Raw genomic sequence first — 16,316 nt, 5'->3', positions numbered from 1 at the left:
GCATCCAGGCTCCCTTGGGGACCTGGGATTCCAGGCCTCAGCCCCCTCCTCCTTCAGACCTGGGAGTCTGCAACCCAGCCCCCTCCCCGAGAATCCGAACCCTTAGCCCTCTTTACCCCAGGACCCGAGAGAGACTGGGCCTCGGGCCTCTTTTTCCCTCAGACCTGGGAGTCCACAGCCCAGCCCCCACCCTTCACAAAACGGCGGAGTCCGGGCCCCTTGCCCCTTCCTCCCCCGAACCCAGGCGTCCCCACCTCCTCTTTAAGCCCCAGCTGGATCCCAGCCCTCTGGGGGTTAAGGGGGCGGGGCCAGCCGGTTGCCATGGTGCCAGACTGTTTGGGTCTGCTCTCTGACCCTTGGGGGCTCCCCAGGGTCTGCAGAGAGGGGGAGGGGGACCCAGACCTGAGGGAAGTCCAGCGCCAACCCCCTCCCCAAATCGGGCCTATGGGCCCAGGGAGTTCGTGTCTCCATCAGCGCCGTGTCCGGTGACCTTGAACAAGTCCTGACGGTTTTCTCTGCGTCTCAGTTTCCCCAAGGAGAAATTTTGGGGGGGCGTGGGGAGATGCTCGGGTCCTGCAAATCTTTAAGATTCTCAGCTCCCCTCTCACCCCCTCCTCAGGCCCCAGGCAGCCCCGGGGCATGCTGGGAACCCGGCCTGGGCTCTGGGCCAGGTTGTGGGGGGGCGGGGGCAGCCTCCTCCCTTCCCCTTCCTCCCCACCTTGGCCTGACTCTCGCCCCCGCCTGAGGGTCTGGGAGGTTGGGAAGGAGGGAAGGGGGATGAGAGCCGGACCGACTCTTGCCCCCCATCTCCTCCTTTCCTCCTCCGCCCCCTTCCCGCCTCTCCTCCCCCTCCTCAGCAGGTCGCTACCCCAGCCCTGGGCCCCTTCTCCAACCACCCCCACCCCACCCCCAGCTCCAGACCTGGCTCTGAGCTGCGAGGGGGAGGGAGAGAGGGAAGGAGAAAGAGAGAGAGAGAGAGAGAGAGGCGAAGAGAGAGGCAGAGAGGGGGCGAAGGAGAAGGGAGGGAGAAAGAAGGGGGTGGGAAGGAAGGGAGGAAAGAGACAGAGGGAGACAGAGATGGAGAGAAAGGGAGAGGAGAAGGGAGACGGCCAGAGACAGAGACATTGAGGAAGAAAGAGACTGAGAGCATGAGAGACAAAGAGAGAGGGAGGGAGGAGGACAAGGGAGGAAGAAAGACAGAAGGGAAAGAAAAAGAATAAGGAAGGAGGAAAGAGGGAGAGGCCATCTGCGAGGGAGAGTGCCGGAACCAAGGAGGGGAGAAACAGACTGAGCGAGGCCGAGAGAGGAGGCCGAGAGCGGGGAATGAGCAATGCGGAGCCGGGAAAAACAGACGCAGAAGGAGGTAGAGACCAGGTAAGCTGGGAGCTGACGCGGACACCAGGCGCAGCAGGAACAGACGGCAGGAGGAGACAGCCAGAAAGATGGAGCTAGAGCGAGGGACGGACAGAACTGGACGGAGGGACCGACCTGCTGCCTGCAGGTGCACAGACGGGCTAAAGGTTAGCCCTCGGGTGGGGAGGCTGGGTGCCTGCCCCGAGCCTACCAGGCCCGGCCCCTCCCACTTGCTCTGGCCCAGCCTCTCCCCCTCGTGGGGCAGTGCGGAGGCCTTCTCACCTGCCCAATGGGGGGAGCCGACAGCACCTTACTAGGCCTGGGGCAGTGTTAGCGCTCAGGGATCCTAGCTGTCATCATTATAAATGATGGGAGGCCAAAAGAAGAAATGAGAGGGGAAAAATATCCAGAGATGTTCGAAGGTTTCATATCCCCGCCTCCGCCCTAGTCCTGGATTCCAGAATCTGACAGGTAGGTAGGGAGCTGCTTGCCAAGGGGCCCAACTCCAAAACAGGTGAGGCTCCCTCTGACTCTGCATCCGGGAAGCCAGGCCATGCCTCGCCCAGGGAGGCAGGCCTGGCTGGACTCCCGGGTCTGAGGGAGGAGGTGGCTGGGGGGGGGGGGCCTGGATTCCAGGGCCCTTTGAGGAGGAAGGGACTAGGGGCCTGAACTCCTGGGTCCCTGCTGAGGAAGGGGCCAAGGGACTGATTCCTGGGTTCCTGGGGGAGGAGGGGGCCGGGGGCCCGGATTCCTGGGTCCTGGCACCCACCCGTAGAACCGACCTTGCGGGGCCTTCGCCGCACACAAGCTCGAGTCTGTGGGTCCGTGTCGGGGGCTCACCATCGCGGCTGGGGTCTTCCCGGCCCTCCCCACCCTCCCTGGTCCTCCTGGCCCCCATCTGTCCGTCCATCCGTCTGTCTGTCCACCTGCCGCGCCCCCCGGGCTGAGGTAGGAGGTTGTATAGTTGAGGAGGACACCCACGGAGATCACTATACGGCCTCCTAGCTTTCCCCAGGCTGCGCCCTGCACGGGACGCCCGGCGGGGACCCCAGCCCCGGACCGCTGCCCCATGCCGGGGGGACCCTGGGTGGAGGAGCTGGGCTGTCTCTCCGTCTCCACTGTGTCTCTGGAGTCTTCTGTGTGTCTGCACAGCGGCCTCTCAGACGCTGTCTTCATCTCTCTCTTACTGTGTTTTCTGGCATCCCTCCATGTCTCAGCTCCTGTCTCTCGGGATCTCACAGTATCTCTGTGCCATCTCCACTCTGACCCCACACCCCCACCCCACGCCAGCGCCTGTCAGGCCACCCCATACCACACTGCCGGCCTCTGGGTCCCTGAGACCCTTTAACCTGTGAGGACATCCAGGGTCACAGGTGAGGTTCTTGGGAGCCTGGCGTCCGGACCAACCACAAGCCTGGGGATTGCCCACCTGACCCCTGACCGCTCACACCCTTTCTCCCGGAAAACCCAGAGCTTGACGTTTGGCCAGCCACAGAAATCCGACCTCTGACCCTAGACCACGTGCCCCTCCCCCCCACCATGGTGACCTCACAAAGGTCACCAGTTTCTCCCCGGGCCTAGACCCTCCGCTATGGCCCTGCTGGCCCAAGACAGCGCTGTCCCGTGTGCCCTGGTGGCCCTCACGGTCTTCAGGGCCCCCGCCTGGGCCTGTCTGATCTGCTTCACATCCTATAAGGAACGCACCCGCATCTGCCAGATCTTTGCTGGTATACAGGGCCCCGAGCTGGAGAAGTGTCAGGAGGCATTCAGCAGCGCCTTTGCGGACCTCGCCGACATTGAAATCAGTGAGGAGACCTGCCACTCTCCTCCGGGGTCCTGGGGGGTATGTGCAGGGAGGGCCCCGAGTGCCTTGAGAACCACTGGGATTCACACACAGAGGGGATGGTGGGGGCAGACTTAGAGCAGGATGGAGAGTGAGGGACAGACTCGGGGGAGGACAGACATTTGGGGAGACAGACTCAGAAGGGGATAGTATAGACATGGAGGACGGACTCAGGAGAGGATAGAGATGGGGGGATAGACAGGGGGCGAACAGAGATGGGGGACAGACTCAGAGGAAGAGAATAGAGATGTAGGGGGACAGACTCAAGGGAGGAGAGAGATGGGGGGACAGACTCAGAGAGGGCAGGATAGCGGGGGGGGGGGTGGACAGAGACTCGGAGACAGAAGGTATCTTAGACAGAGAATCTCCACACTTCGGACGTGGTGTTGAGGGGACTGCTTTTCCCAGCCTCTGCCCTCCGCCCTTACTCCCAGACTACGATGAGAGAAGCCATCTGCATGACGCCTTCACCCAGATGACCCACTCTCTCCAGGAGATAGCTGCCGCTCAGGGTGAGTGGGGTGGGGATGGTCTGGCGGATGTGGGTTGGAAGCCCCCAAGAGGTAGATGTGTGTGTGCGGGGCGGGGCGTGGGGGGCAAATGTGGCAGATCCTGAGGCGGTGCCATAGGCTGAGCGAGCTTGATTATCTGCCGGGAAGAAGGGACGGCCGGATGCTGGCAGGGAGGTCAAAGAATAGTGCAGAAATGACCTGGAGTCTGAAGCCCAGTCGGGAGCAGGCAGACGTGAGTTCCGAGCCACCTGGCTGTGTGGCTCCCCCTCTTCCTGGCTGTGAGGTTCTGGATGTGTTGCTGCCTCCCTCAGGGTCTCAGCTCACCCACCTGTAAGATGGGACAATTGGTTTGCTTCCCTGACGGCTGTGCAGCGTGGTCAGCGGAAGAAGCCTCCTGACCAGACAGACCTCGAGGGTGGGAGGGAGGAGGGAGGCCTGAGCGCTGTTTGCAGCATGAACTGGCCAGTTGGGGGTCCAGGGCTCAGGGTTTATTTCTACATCTGCAGTTAGGCCTTTTGTTTTCTGCTCTTGCCCACCAAGCTTTCTGACAAGGACCCTGAAAGATGGGGAGGTTCCCGTCCACCCAGGGGGTGTCTGGGGAGGGGGTGAGCATAGAGAAGACTTCAGCTACAGACCCTCAAACCCCAAAGAGAGGCCTGGGCAACTCAGAGCTGGGGTGGGGGGAGGGGCTCAGGACTCCAGAAAACACCTTTTCTCCCCACGTAGACCACCTCCTCACAGAAGTTTCTGAAAAGAGCAGGAACGAGTCCCGTTCTGCACGTAAAAGATCTCCCCCTAGAGCTGTGTGTGGGACAGACTGGAGTGGGGAGACAGTGGAGGCTGGGAGGCCTGAGCCGGGGAAGGGCTGTGACGGTGCAGGAGAGGACACGGGCGCAGATGAGAGTCCAGAGCAAGAGGGACAGGGGGTGGGTCTGATGGGCTGTTTGGGGAGTTGCAGGATAATGGACAGCACCCGGGGTCCCCATGCGAGGGTGGGGGCTGGGTCATCCCTGGAGACGGGGAGTCCGGGCAAAAGAGCAGGAGTGGGAGTAGGTGGTGAGCTGGGCTAGGATGTAGTGACCGTGAGGGACACAGGAGACATCCAGGAGGCAGCTAGACACATGCGTCCAGGGTTTAGCTGCAAGGTCAGGGAGACTGGAGACTGTCCTGAAGGAGCAGGGCTATGAGTGGGGAAAGGGCAGGCTCAGCTCTGGGCGTAGCAAGATCCTCTGGGGTTGTGTGGGGGACAGACCGGAGGCCAGGAGAAGCTGGTGCAACATAAGCGACAAGTTTCTATTGAATGTGCCGGAAACAACACTGAGGACATAGCTGTGACCAGAACTCCAAACCACTAGCCCTCAGGTTGCTTGTATTGGGGCGGTGGGAGGCACAGACAATAAACGTAATCAGTGAAATACTGTAGTGTGTCAGTTGGTAATCCAGGATATGGAGGGAAACAGAGGACAGAAAGGGAACAGGGTGCCCCATGAGATGATTATTAAAAAAAAATGTTAATGTTTTAACTTATTTTGGAGGGAGAGAGAGACAGAGCACGACCAGGGGAGGGGCAGAGAGAGGGGGAGACACAGAGTCTGAAGCAGGCTCCAGGCTCCGGGCTGTTAGCACAGAGCCTGACACAGGGCTCGAACTCACGAACCGCGAGATCATGACCTGAACCAAAGTCGGATACCCAACCGACTGAGCCCCCCAGGCGCCCCGTGGGGTGATTATGTCACGTAGGTTGGTCAGGGGAGTTGCAAATTAGAAGATGCGGCTGAGCAAAGATGTGCATGAGGTGACAGAGCCATGCAGATAATCTGGGGGAAGAGCCAGCACAGGGGCTGGAGTGGAGGGAAAAAGCGAGAGACGAAATCAGAGGCTTCGAAGAACCACATCCTGTAGGACCTCGTAGGCCAGTGGTTGTCAAGCTCTCATAGATGTCAGAATCACCCGGGAGTCGGTTAAAATGCAGACACCTGGGCCCCACCCTCCATTTCGGACCAGTAGGTCTGAGGCAGGGCCAGGAAGCGCACATTTCCAGCAAGTTCCCAGGTGATGCTCCAGGAACACACTTTGAGAACCGTTCTTGTGGGTCCTTGAACGGACTTCAGCTTTTGCTCTCGAGGCGGGAGCCACACTGGAGGATTTCAGGGAGAAAGAAAGAGACCGTATCTGACTGAGGCCATGTAGGCCAAGGGCAAAAGCAGGGCAACCACTGAGAAGGTCAGCGGTGTTTGGACCAGCTGTAGTGGGCCAGGTGGGCCAAGCCGAGGGTTGGGCATGAGCGTGGAAGATTAGGAAGGTCAAGGATGTGACCGTGCCAAACGTGCCCCATACGTGGGAGGGGCCGTGTCTGCGGTTACACATGTTAATTATCCTCCTCAAGGACATCTCCATACCGGCCCTGTGAGGTGGGGTTTTGTGGCCCCATTTTCTAGATGGGGAAGCTGGGGCCCAGCTGGACTTTCTGTCCAGACGGACCCAGGAGATGCTGGATTGGGTGTGTGCAGGGTGAGGGGGATGGGAAGGGCAGCTCCAGGTCTCCGGGACGGAGGACCCAAGAGATGGACACGCTGACTCCGAGAGGCTCTCCGTGGTAGCAGGTGATCCTGTTTGCGTATAAAAACCAGGGAGTGGACGGCATGGTGTAGAGAAGGGAGGTTTGCCACAGGTCATGGAGCTCACCCACCTGGGTTGAAGGCTAGCTGTGTGACCTCGGGCCCCCTTCCTAACTTCTCTGTGCCTCAGTTTCCCCATCTCAAACCTGGAGGTGGTCGATACGAGCAGCTGACCCGTCCGTAACACTCACCATGTGCCATCCGAAGCGCTTACAGGCATTCTGTCACGCGGCCATTAAACGGCACTTCGTTTGGCATGGGGACGCCCTTTATATTGTATGGCATTAAATCTCGCCCCTGCCCTCCACCCCAGCCCTAAGAGGCAGGCGCTGATATTGTCCCCGTCTTGCAAACTGGGGATCAGGAAAGTTAAATATTTGGCCAAGGTCACATAAGGAAGAGGGCTGGAAATGGATGTCTCAGCTGTGACATTTCTAATTTCCAAAGCCATCTCCACCAATCGCCAATCCACCATCCAGCCGTTACTTTGGGAAAAGCCACAAAACCTTACAGTTTGGAGGCCCTTGCAAGGGTCAGAACTCCCAACACCCATAACAGATGGATGAGCCAGGACTCAAACCCGGATGGTCTGAAACCGTTGAAGTTCCTATGGATACACACTTTTTTTTTACATGCACCTCTTTTGGGGAGACTTTACAACATCTACCCACGCCCCCTTGTGGCTCACTTGAGACAACCTCCACCCCTCTGCCTCTGGACATTTCACTCTATCCTTGTTTTTTTTATTTTTAATTTTTTTGTAACGTTTATTTATTTTTGAGACAGAGAGAGACAGAGCATGAACGGGGGAGGGGCAGAGAGAGAGGGAGACACAGAATCTGAAGCAGGCTCCAGGCTCTGAGCCATCAGCCCAGAGCCCGACGGGGGGCTCGAACTCACGGACCGCGAGATCGTGACCTGAGCCGAAGTCGGACGCCTAACCGACTAAGCCACCCAGGCGCCCCCACTCTATCCTTGTTTTATTCCCATGATTTACTCGATCGATACAGCACGCACACATACCCTGGGCATGGCTCACTTGGTACATCCCACACTCATCCTCCCTGTGAGTCACTTGGTTTGGCCCAAAGATATTCCTTGGATGACGACTCCAGCATCCTGGCTTCTCATTTGAGCACCCCACTCTGACCACATCCTCCTGATCATCCTGCCATCTCCAGACCACACATCTGCCCTGTGACCAAGGAGAGACACCTAAGTCCTTGACCCCTCATTCTGAACCCACTTCCTGGCTTCAGTGCCCCCTTTCTCCAATTTATACCCAAAGATCACCACATCAGCCACACTTGCCAATATCTTCCATTCCTTCCATTTTTATATGGTCTTAAATCACAGAGGAACAGGGCCCCTGGGTGGCTGGGTTGGTTAAGCGTCTGACTCTTGACTTCAGCTGAGGTCTCGATCTCAGGATTGTGAGTTCAAGCCCCGTGCTGGGCTCTGCGCTGGGCATGAAGCCTACTTAAAAAAAAGTCACAGAGGAATGTGCAACGGCTTAAGCAAGCTAGAAGTTTATTTCTCCCGTGTAAAAGAAGTCTTGAGGCAGGCACTTCAGTACGGCAGCACCATTTCACCTTCTTGGGGACCCAAACCCCTTCCGGCTGCCTGCTTTACTATCCTAGGGTGGAGCCCTCATCTTCGTGGTTCTACATGACTGCTAGAGCTCCGGCCATCCATCCAAGCTTCAGGCAGCAAAATGGAGAGAGGGGAAGGATTGATAAAATGTGCTATGTCTCTTCTAAGACTATGTCCTATGAACTTGGTTATATAGGACCACAACTGGGTCACATGACTGCAGCTACAAGCTGCAAGGGCTGTTGGGAAATCTAGTCTTTTAGCTGGGTGGTTGGCGGGGCCGGGGGTGCTTTCCCAGCTGAATTGCAGTGTGATGTTACTAAAGAGATATTTGGAGGCAACTAGCAATCCCTGTGTGTTAGCTTGCTGGGGTTGCTATAACAAAGTGCCGTAAACGGAGTTGCTTCAACAACCGAAAGGTATTTGTTCACAATTCTGGAGGCTAGAAGTCCAAGATCAAGGCATCAGGGTGAGCAGGGCTGGGTCCTTCTGAGGCCTCTCTCTTTGGCTGGTAGATGACCATCTTCTCTTTTGCTGTGTCTTCACATGCTCTTCCCTTTGTGTGTCTGTGTCTAGCTTTCCTCCTCTTACAATACCGTCAGTCATGCTGGATCAGGGTCCACCCTGATGACATAATTTTAACTTAATGACCTCTTCAAGGCTGTACCTCCAAGCACAGTCACAGTCCGTGGTACTCGGGGCTAGGACTTCCACATACGAATTTGGGAAGACTGCATGCAATATACAATTCAGTCCATCACACCTGCCACATTTCTAATTTGCAAAGCCATCTCCACCAATCGCCAATCCACCATCCAGCCGTTCACTCTGGGAAAAGCCACAAAACCTTACAGTTGGGAGGCCCCTGCAAGGGTCAAAACTGCCAACACCCATAAGGACGGAGAAAGAAAGCATAAAAGGGGGATAGGAACGAACAGAGACTGGAGACCACAGGGGAGGGTCAGGTGCATGCCCTGTGTGGAGCAGGTAGCCGCCCCTAAGCTGTAGTTACTTACCCCCTCACAAGAACACAGCCTCTGTGTTGCACCTCTTCCAAATGTTTTAAAAGAAATGCCAAACATTTTATGTGACTTTCCCAAATTTTACATGCTGGCAACTGGTTAATTTTTAAAAATAAATTCCAGTCCAAATATAACACATGCAAGAGATGGACTGGAGCCACAGGCCACCGGTTGTGGTCGCCATTCCAGCTGGATCCTGGAATTCATTCTACACATACTTATACTTACTAAGACTCAGGGCCCTCCCCTGGGTTCTGGGGATACGGCACTGAAGAACGAAGAACAATGTGTTTACGAACTTAACAGTGTACACACTTACATGATTGCTGTATATATAAATTATGTAAGGGGGCACCTGGGTGGCTCAGTCGGTTAAGTGTCCGATTTCAGCTTAGGTCATGGTCTCGCAGTTTGTGATTTCGAGCCCCACATCGGGCTCTGTGCTGACAGCTCGGAGCCTGGAGCCTGCTTCAGATTCTGTGTCTCCCTCTCTGCCCCTTCCCTGCTTGTGCTCTCTATCTCAAAAATAAACATTGCAATTTTTAAAATAAATTATATAAATACATATCATTCTAAACTGAGAACTCTAAATGGAATGAATGGAACACTTCGGGAGACAAAAATAGGGAACTGGATTAGATCTGTGGTCAGGGAAAACCTCGCAGGAGACGACACGAGGTCGGAGATGAAGGATGGGTAGGAATAGGGGGAAAGATGTGTTAGAAACAGAAGCCAGCATGTGCAAAGGCCCTGAGGTGCTAGAGAATATGGTTGTTTTCACACTAGGGGAAATGATAGGTGGGCACGATGGAATAGAGAGCCAGAGGAAACTAGCCAGACCATGTAGGGGTAGTAGGACTTGGTGAGGAATTTGATCTTTATCTTCCCCTTCCCCCTCAATAAGATCAACACAGGATGCAGAGGGGTTCCATTGGAGAGATAGTCCAGGGGCAGATGGAAGGACATCTGGGGATCCGTCAGGCTTCCAGGTAGACAGGGTGGGAGGAGGTGAGAAGAGGGGGTGCAGTATATACTAGACACGTAGGGACGGGGAGGGGCTGAGAAAGGGAAGGGTCTTTACTACAAGGCACCCCCCTCCATTCTCCAGGCTCCTTTAACATTGCTTTCCCTGATGCTGCCGAGAAAATGCGGAAGGTCATTATGAAGCTTAAAGGAGGTAAAAGAGGCTCCAGTTCCTTCCCTTAAGCGCGACACACACGATTAGAAAATTCCTGAGCCAGCCATCGTCTCCCTTCTGCCCAGTCCCTCTGAGCCGCTGCCCTCGGTGGGTCACTCCTGACACAGCCTCTCCCCCTGCCAGGACCACTCTGGATGTGGTCCCCGCTTCGGTGGAAGGTTTCCTCTCCAGCTAGGACCCCTTCTTGGGATGGTTCCGTCCCAGATTGGCCTGGGCCTCTCCCTGGATCTGTCGGCGCACTCTGACATTTCCTTTCCAAGTGGACCCTCTCAGTGCGGGAATTCTAGCCTAGCCAACACCTCTACTCTGAGCCCGCTAGTTAGGCCCTGTCCCTAAAACAATCGCCCGGGGTCTAGCCCCGCTCCCTCAGTGGAACACGCTGGGGTCCGCCCAGCGCCCTTAGAAACAGCATGCCTGGGCCTGATGTTACTGGAATGCTGCAGGCCTGGCCCCGCCCCCTAGGTGGGCGGTGGCAGATCAGGCCTCGCCCCTGGATCGCCCGCGGCAGGCCTGGCTCCGCCCCCTAGGTGGGCCGCGGCAGCCCTGGCCCCGCCCCCTAGGAGGAAAGCATCTGGCCCAGTAACATCCCCTATGGGAGCTCCAGATGGGCACTTCCAGGCCCTCCAAGGTAGTTACGTCTCCTCTCTCTCCACAGCCCAGGCCTGCGTCCCTCCCTGCGGTAAGCACTTCATTCAAAGCTCAGAATTGAGGGGGCAGGGAGGTGGTCGGGATCGAAACCTGGGTGGGCGGCGGGTCCGAAGGAGGCCAATAAGAGCCCTGGAGAAAAGTAATAAAACCAGGTATTGATCACAGACCTCATATAAGGTGGGCCTGAAAGCAAAAACAAGCCAATAGGAGTCCTAGAGGCCGAAGAGTGTGGCGAGTCAGCCAGTGAGCGCAGGGAAGGCAGCGCCCAGGGCCTGTCTGGCCGATAGAGCCCGGAGGCTTAACAGACCTTAAGTTGGCCAAAGGGACCCTGGCTGGGGAACGCAGACGGAGCCCAGGTGCACGCTTCGGTCCCACAGGGTTCCAGGATGTCGCCCGGCGTTTCCTCTGCTACGGGTGCTACTCCAAGGCCTGCAACTTCCCGCTGGACTGCCCAGGTGAGAGGCGGGGCCTGGAAGGAGAAGAAACGGTACGAACTGGAGAAACTAGAGCTGAGCCGGGAAGGGAAGCGGCCGCACGGGGGCGGGCCCGGGTGGTGACGCGGACTTGTCTTCAGTTCAGGACTTGACGGTGACTCGGGGTCAGCAGGCTAAGTTCTCCTGCACTGTGAACTTCCAACTGCCTAAGGAGGAAATCACCTATTCCTGGAAGTTCGCAGGAGGAGGTGTGAGTCGGAGCGGGGCCAACGCGAAGGGTTTAGGAGGCGGGTTATGCTTCTCTAGAGAATGGGGGGGGGGGGTCAGGACTCAGGGGGGTGGGACTCGAGGGAGCTCGGTCTAGATTCACGTTTCGTGCAAGGGGACGGTCCCAGGAGTTAGAAGTGGAGTCAAGGTTCAGGAGGGTGGCTTACGTGTAAGGAAGGATTTAGGGCCGGAGAGTGAGTACGGCGCCCAGGAGGCGGGGTTATGCGTGGAGGCGGGGGGGGGGGGAGGTCCGCTAATAAGGGATGAGGGGTGGGGCCAAGGCTCGAGAAGGCGTGGTCTAGTTCGGGGTCGGGACTCGAAAGTTCTGGTTTGGCGAGACGCTTGCAGGGGGAGCCTGACCCAAGTTAGGGCAGGGCTCCGCTCCTCCCGCCGCTTCAGCCCGAGCGTCCCTTAGCTCCGGACGCAGGACCAGTCCTACTTCCGAGACATCCCGCGGGCCCAAGGATACCTGGCGCGGATCCGGCCGGTGCAGCCCACGCACAGCGGGACCTTCTCTTGCTCCATCCTGCACGACCAGCGCCCGGTGGCGCGGCTCTACTTTTTTCTTAACGGTGCGCGCGGGGCTGCGCGAGGGGGCGGGGCTGCGCGGGGCGCCGGGAGCGCGCCCGATGACGTGCTCGCCCCCGCAGTGACCAGTGCGCCCCCGCGTGGGGAGATCGAGCTCCAGGTCTCTTTTCGGAAAGTGCTGCGCTGGGCGCCGAAGGAGACGGAGACGTTGGAACCGTGGAGGCCAAGCCTGGGCGAGCTGCTGGCCAGGCCCGAGGCTCTGACGCCGGGCAACCAGTGCCTGCTCGCGGCCCTCGCAGCCGTAGCATCAGCCAGTGCGACCCTTATGGTGTGGTGAGTCCCCGGGACCCTGGAGTGCCAGCATCCGCTCTCCTTCCTCAGACCTGAGTGTCCGGCACCCTCGTACCCAGGAGTCCAGGCCACCATCCACTTCCTCCCTCAGACCCAGGAGTCCAGACCTCCAGCCCCTTCTCCCTCAGACCCAGGAATCTAGGTTTCCAGCCCCTCCTCCCTCAGACCCATAAGTCCAGGCCCACGGCCCCCTCCTCCCTCAGATCCAAGAGTTCAGGCCTTATCCACCTTTGGGACTCAGGCTTCCAGGACCCCGGTATCTCATCCCCAACCCTGCCCCCCAACACAAAATGCCTCCTTGTTTCCCCAGGGTATTCTTTCGATGGTACTTCAAGGGCAACTAACAAAGGTATCTTTTTCTTACTTCCTTGTCCTGTTTTCATCCCTAAAATAAAGAAGGTCTTTCCGCTCTCTAGATTCTTTCCATCTTTGAAGCTGATCAGTACTGTCGCAGGTAGCAGGAGAGGCAGCGTACCCCAGATACGTTCAGGCGGATAGGCTCCTAATGACGGGAGTACGTAGAGTTGTCACAGTGCAAGGGCCTGTGCTGAGGGCTTTAGGTGCAAGCCCAGACCCCTCCCGGGATTTCTGGCAGCCTGCAGAAGACACCCTCAAATAGAGTCCTTGATGTCTCCTTGAAAGCCCGTGCCTCCCTGAGGCTTTCCTGCTAAAGGCGCCCCCGTCCACCCAGCTGCTCCCCCAGAAACCTAAGTTTAATTCCTCCTCCTCTCCGGTTTTCATGCCTGAGCCTTTTTAACTCCTAAACATCTTGTGCAGCTGCCCTCTTTCTGTGGTCCCAGTCACCATCATCTCTTGCCTGGATCACCACAGCAGCATCCCCACTCACCCGCCTGCCTCGACTCGGCCTTGCCCCACTGCAGTCCGTCTTCCACATAGCAGCCAGAGTAATATTTTAATGTATGTCAGATCAGGGGCGCCTGGGTGGCTCAGTCCGTTAAGGGTCCAGCACTGGATTTTGGCTCAGGTCATGATCTCACAGTTCATGGGATCGAGCCCTACATCAGGCCCTGTGCTGACAGCATGGAGCCTGCTTGGGATTCTCTCTCCCTCTCTGCTCCTTTCCCCTGTTCATGCTCTCTCTCAAAATAAATAAAGTTAAAAAAATAAGTGTGTCAGATCAGGTTACTCCGGCTCAAAAGCCTTCCGTGGCTCCCTATTGCCATTGGGACAGAATCCAATTCCTTGTCAAGGCCTCCGAGATCCCCCAGGTTCTGGCCCTTGATGATCTGGCAAGCCTTGTCCCACTCTTCCCCTTGATCTTTCTACCCTGCAGTTCGTTTGGCCTTTGCTTATTCCTTGCGTTTGTCATGATTCTTGTCACTCTCTCCAGGACCTTATTACATGGCTAGTTAACCCAGTTATGGTTTCCTCTGAAAAGCCTTTACATGTATTAACCTATTTAATCCCCATGACAGCTCTGTGTGCCTGGCACTGTATTTGCCTGACTCTCTTTTCTTGTCCCCCCTCTTTACTCTCTATCCCCATTGGCCATTTTTTGGTCCTTGAACATACAAAGCTCGGTCCCATGTTCAGGCCTTTGCACATGCTGTTTTTCATACTTGAAATGACTTTACTGTGAACCGCACGAAGCTACCTCTCCCTCAGTGCACACGTCCCAGCCCAAATGCCATCTTCTCTGACTACGCTCCCCCTCCATGGACATCCCCCTGTTTTAGCTTGTGCATAAGCACTCATTGGGACTTAATGTCAGCTTGTGTTTTTTATTTGGGTTTGTGTCCTCGCATGTGAAAGATAAGCTCCTTTTAGGCATCTACTCGTTCTTATTCACTGATGTATTCCCCTTTACTCCTTCGTTTAGAGAATACTTACTGAGTACTTCCTATGTGCCGGGCATTTTTAAGAGACTGTCGAGACAGCAATGAAGAAATCAGGACAGACAAAAGTCTGCACCCTCATGGAGTTTATGTCCTCACGTATGGTCAGACGATAAACAAAATGAAGCAAAAATGAGGCATGGATCGAGTCAGAAACAACCTGAGTGTGCCCAGCATCGGGGACATGGCCAGATGGCAGGGCATCTGGAGCAGGACTTTAGGAAATGGCTACGCAGTGAGGTCAGAGAGGATGTGAGGGGACCAGGTCATGCAGGACCTTGGCCACTGGAAGGTCTGCGTTTTCCTCTGAGATGAACGTTATGGGCAGTTTTTGAGGCAAGGAAGGTCATGCTTTGATTTGATTTGCGTGGCTACTGTGTCGATACTACACCGTAGTGGGAAGGGTAGAAGCAGAAACCACTGTTTGGTGCTGTGATGACCTGGACAGCTTTAATCCAGGAAAGAGATCCGGCGTCAGGGACGAAGTGGTGACAGTGAGAGCAGTCGTTCTCCATCTGCCCTAAAGGTGGAGCAGTGGGGCTTGCTTGTGGATCGGGATGTTGGGTGTGAGGGGAAGAAGAGAGAAGGGGCAGGTGTCAGTGGTCAGGGCAGCACCAATGTCCAGTAGAACCCTCTGCCATGATGGGAATGTTCTAGATGTGCACTGTCCATCATGGTGGCTACCAGCCACCTGTGGCCACGAAACAGCTCAAATGTGGCCAGTGCAACTGAGGAGCTAAGTTTATAATCTTTTGTAGCTTTGATAATTTAAATTGTCCCTCGTCTTTGAAAACAGTAGTCACAGAGGGACGTGTCTGGGCATCCTGGGTATAGTCTGGATCACACTCTTTGTTTACTTGACTAGGAGCGCCTGGAAGTCAGGCGCTGCCTCTTAATTCGTTTCTGTATTTGCAAACCTGGCAAAGTGTGGAATTCATTTCATACTTGGTAAGTGGGTCTGTGACTGATTGACTTTGTCAAAGAACGAGTGAATGAAAAGAAATCAAATAGTCCTATGTGGTAGGGGTTACTGTTGTGCACAACGCACACGGCATGAGCAGCTCTAAGGTAGGGGTTCTGTTTCTGGATATCGGTGCTGCTGGAGGGTCAGGTTTCCTGGGGATTAAGGGGGAGGAAGGGGAGGACAGATGAGGAGCTGGGTCTGGTTTTGAGGTATCCCAAGTGGAAATGTCCTGGAGGCGGTTGGGGATACAAGTCTCGAATGTAGGGGTGAGGTCTGATCTGAACATACAAGTTCCAGAGTCCCTTCTGCAGGCAGGGAGCATGAACGAGGCATTCAGAGCCGTATCGCTGGATACACAGAGGAAACGAGTGTAGAAGGTGTAGAAGGAGAAGAGAAGTGGGTAGGAGGAGGCTTCTCCAAGGTGAAGCAGTCTGAAACATTACGTGGAACCGAGAAGGAAAACGGAGAGGGAAAACAAGGCAGCTGTGGCATTCTGAAAGCCGGGCAAAGAAAGCATTTCAAGGAGAGTGACCACCTGGGTCACATGCTGCCACATCATGAAATAGGAGGCCTGAGAATTGGCCGTTGGTTTTAGCCACATGGACAACACTGATGAACTTACTCTGAGCAATTTCTATAGAGCAGTGGGGTGGGAGGTGGGGGAACCATGTGATTCGCATGGGTTTAAAAGTCAGTGGGAGGCAACATTAGTCATCAGGGAAATGCAAATCAAAACCACAGTGAGATACCATTTCACACCCCCTGGGAAGCTATAATCAAAAAGCCAGGTGATAACAAATGTTGGTGAGGATGCAGGGAAATCAGAACCCTCATACTTCGCTGGCGGGAATATAAAATGGTACAGGCACTGTGGAAACCACCTGGCAATAAATTACACGTAGGATTACCCTGTGACTCAGCAACTCCACTCCTAGAGAATTCCACCCGAGAGAATTTAACCTGTGTGTACACAACAGCTTGCATGTGAATGTTCATAGCGTTATTCACAATAGCCCAAAAATGGAAACATCCCAAATGTCCATCAACTGATAAATGCATCAGCCAAATGCGATACATCCCTACAGTGGAATATTATTTGGCCCTGAAAAGGAAAGAGCCACCGATACAT

At 55.7% G+C, this 16,316-nt stretch overlaps 1 protein-coding gene and 1 long non-coding RNA gene across 6 annotated transcripts; one reads left to right on the top strand and one right to left on the bottom strand.

Annotated features, from left to right (window-relative positions):
* The first annotated feature begins 1,176 nt into the window (after positions 1-1,176).
* SPACA6 (sperm acrosome associated 6) lies at positions 1,177-14,350 on the top strand. 5 transcript variants are annotated; one of them, XM_042970380.1, is made up of 12 exons: positions 1,177-1,520; positions 1,802-1,824; positions 3,089-3,196; positions 3,605-3,708; positions 10,050-10,118; positions 10,795-10,818; positions 11,165-11,274; positions 11,367-11,471; positions 11,904-12,060; positions 12,139-12,349; positions 12,678-12,716; positions 14,208-14,350. In XM_042970380.1, exons 1-11 carry the CDS (start codon positions 1,443-1,445, stop codon positions 12,709-12,711), a joined length of 1,023 nt encoding a protein of 340 aa, XP_042826314.1. In that variant the 5' UTR covers positions 1,177-1,442; the 3' UTR covers positions 12,712-12,716; positions 14,208-14,350. The 5 variants fall into 5 exon arrangements, with proteins under 5 accessions (XP_042826314.1, XP_042826316.1, XP_042826318.1 ...); XM_042970382.1 differs by lacking the exon at positions 14,208-14,350 and having other exon boundaries at positions 11,165-11,242; positions 11,362-11,471; positions 12,678-13,346; XM_042970384.1 differs by lacking the exons at positions 1,802-1,824; positions 3,089-3,196; positions 14,208-14,350 and having other exon boundaries at positions 1,177-1,374; positions 12,678-13,346.
* LOC122234359 lies at positions 8,459-12,033 on the bottom strand. Its single transcript, XR_006212135.1, has 3 exons — positions 11,958-12,033; positions 11,095-11,256; positions 8,459-8,543 (listed from the first exon to the last, which is right to left on the bottom strand). It is a non-coding gene; the product is annotated as an uncharacterized LOC122234359 (long non-coding RNA).
* Positions 14,351-16,316: the final 1,966 nt, after the last annotated feature.

The sequence above is a fragment of the Panthera tigris genome, chromosome E2 (assembly GCF_018350195.1).
Source record: "Panthera tigris isolate Pti1 chromosome E2, P.tigris_Pti1_mat1.1, whole genome shotgun sequence".
NCBI lineage: Eukaryota > Metazoa > Chordata > Mammalia > Carnivora > Felidae > Panthera > Panthera tigris.
Note: the sequence above shows the minus strand (reverse complement) of the source record. Positions and strands in the feature narration are given on the sequence as shown.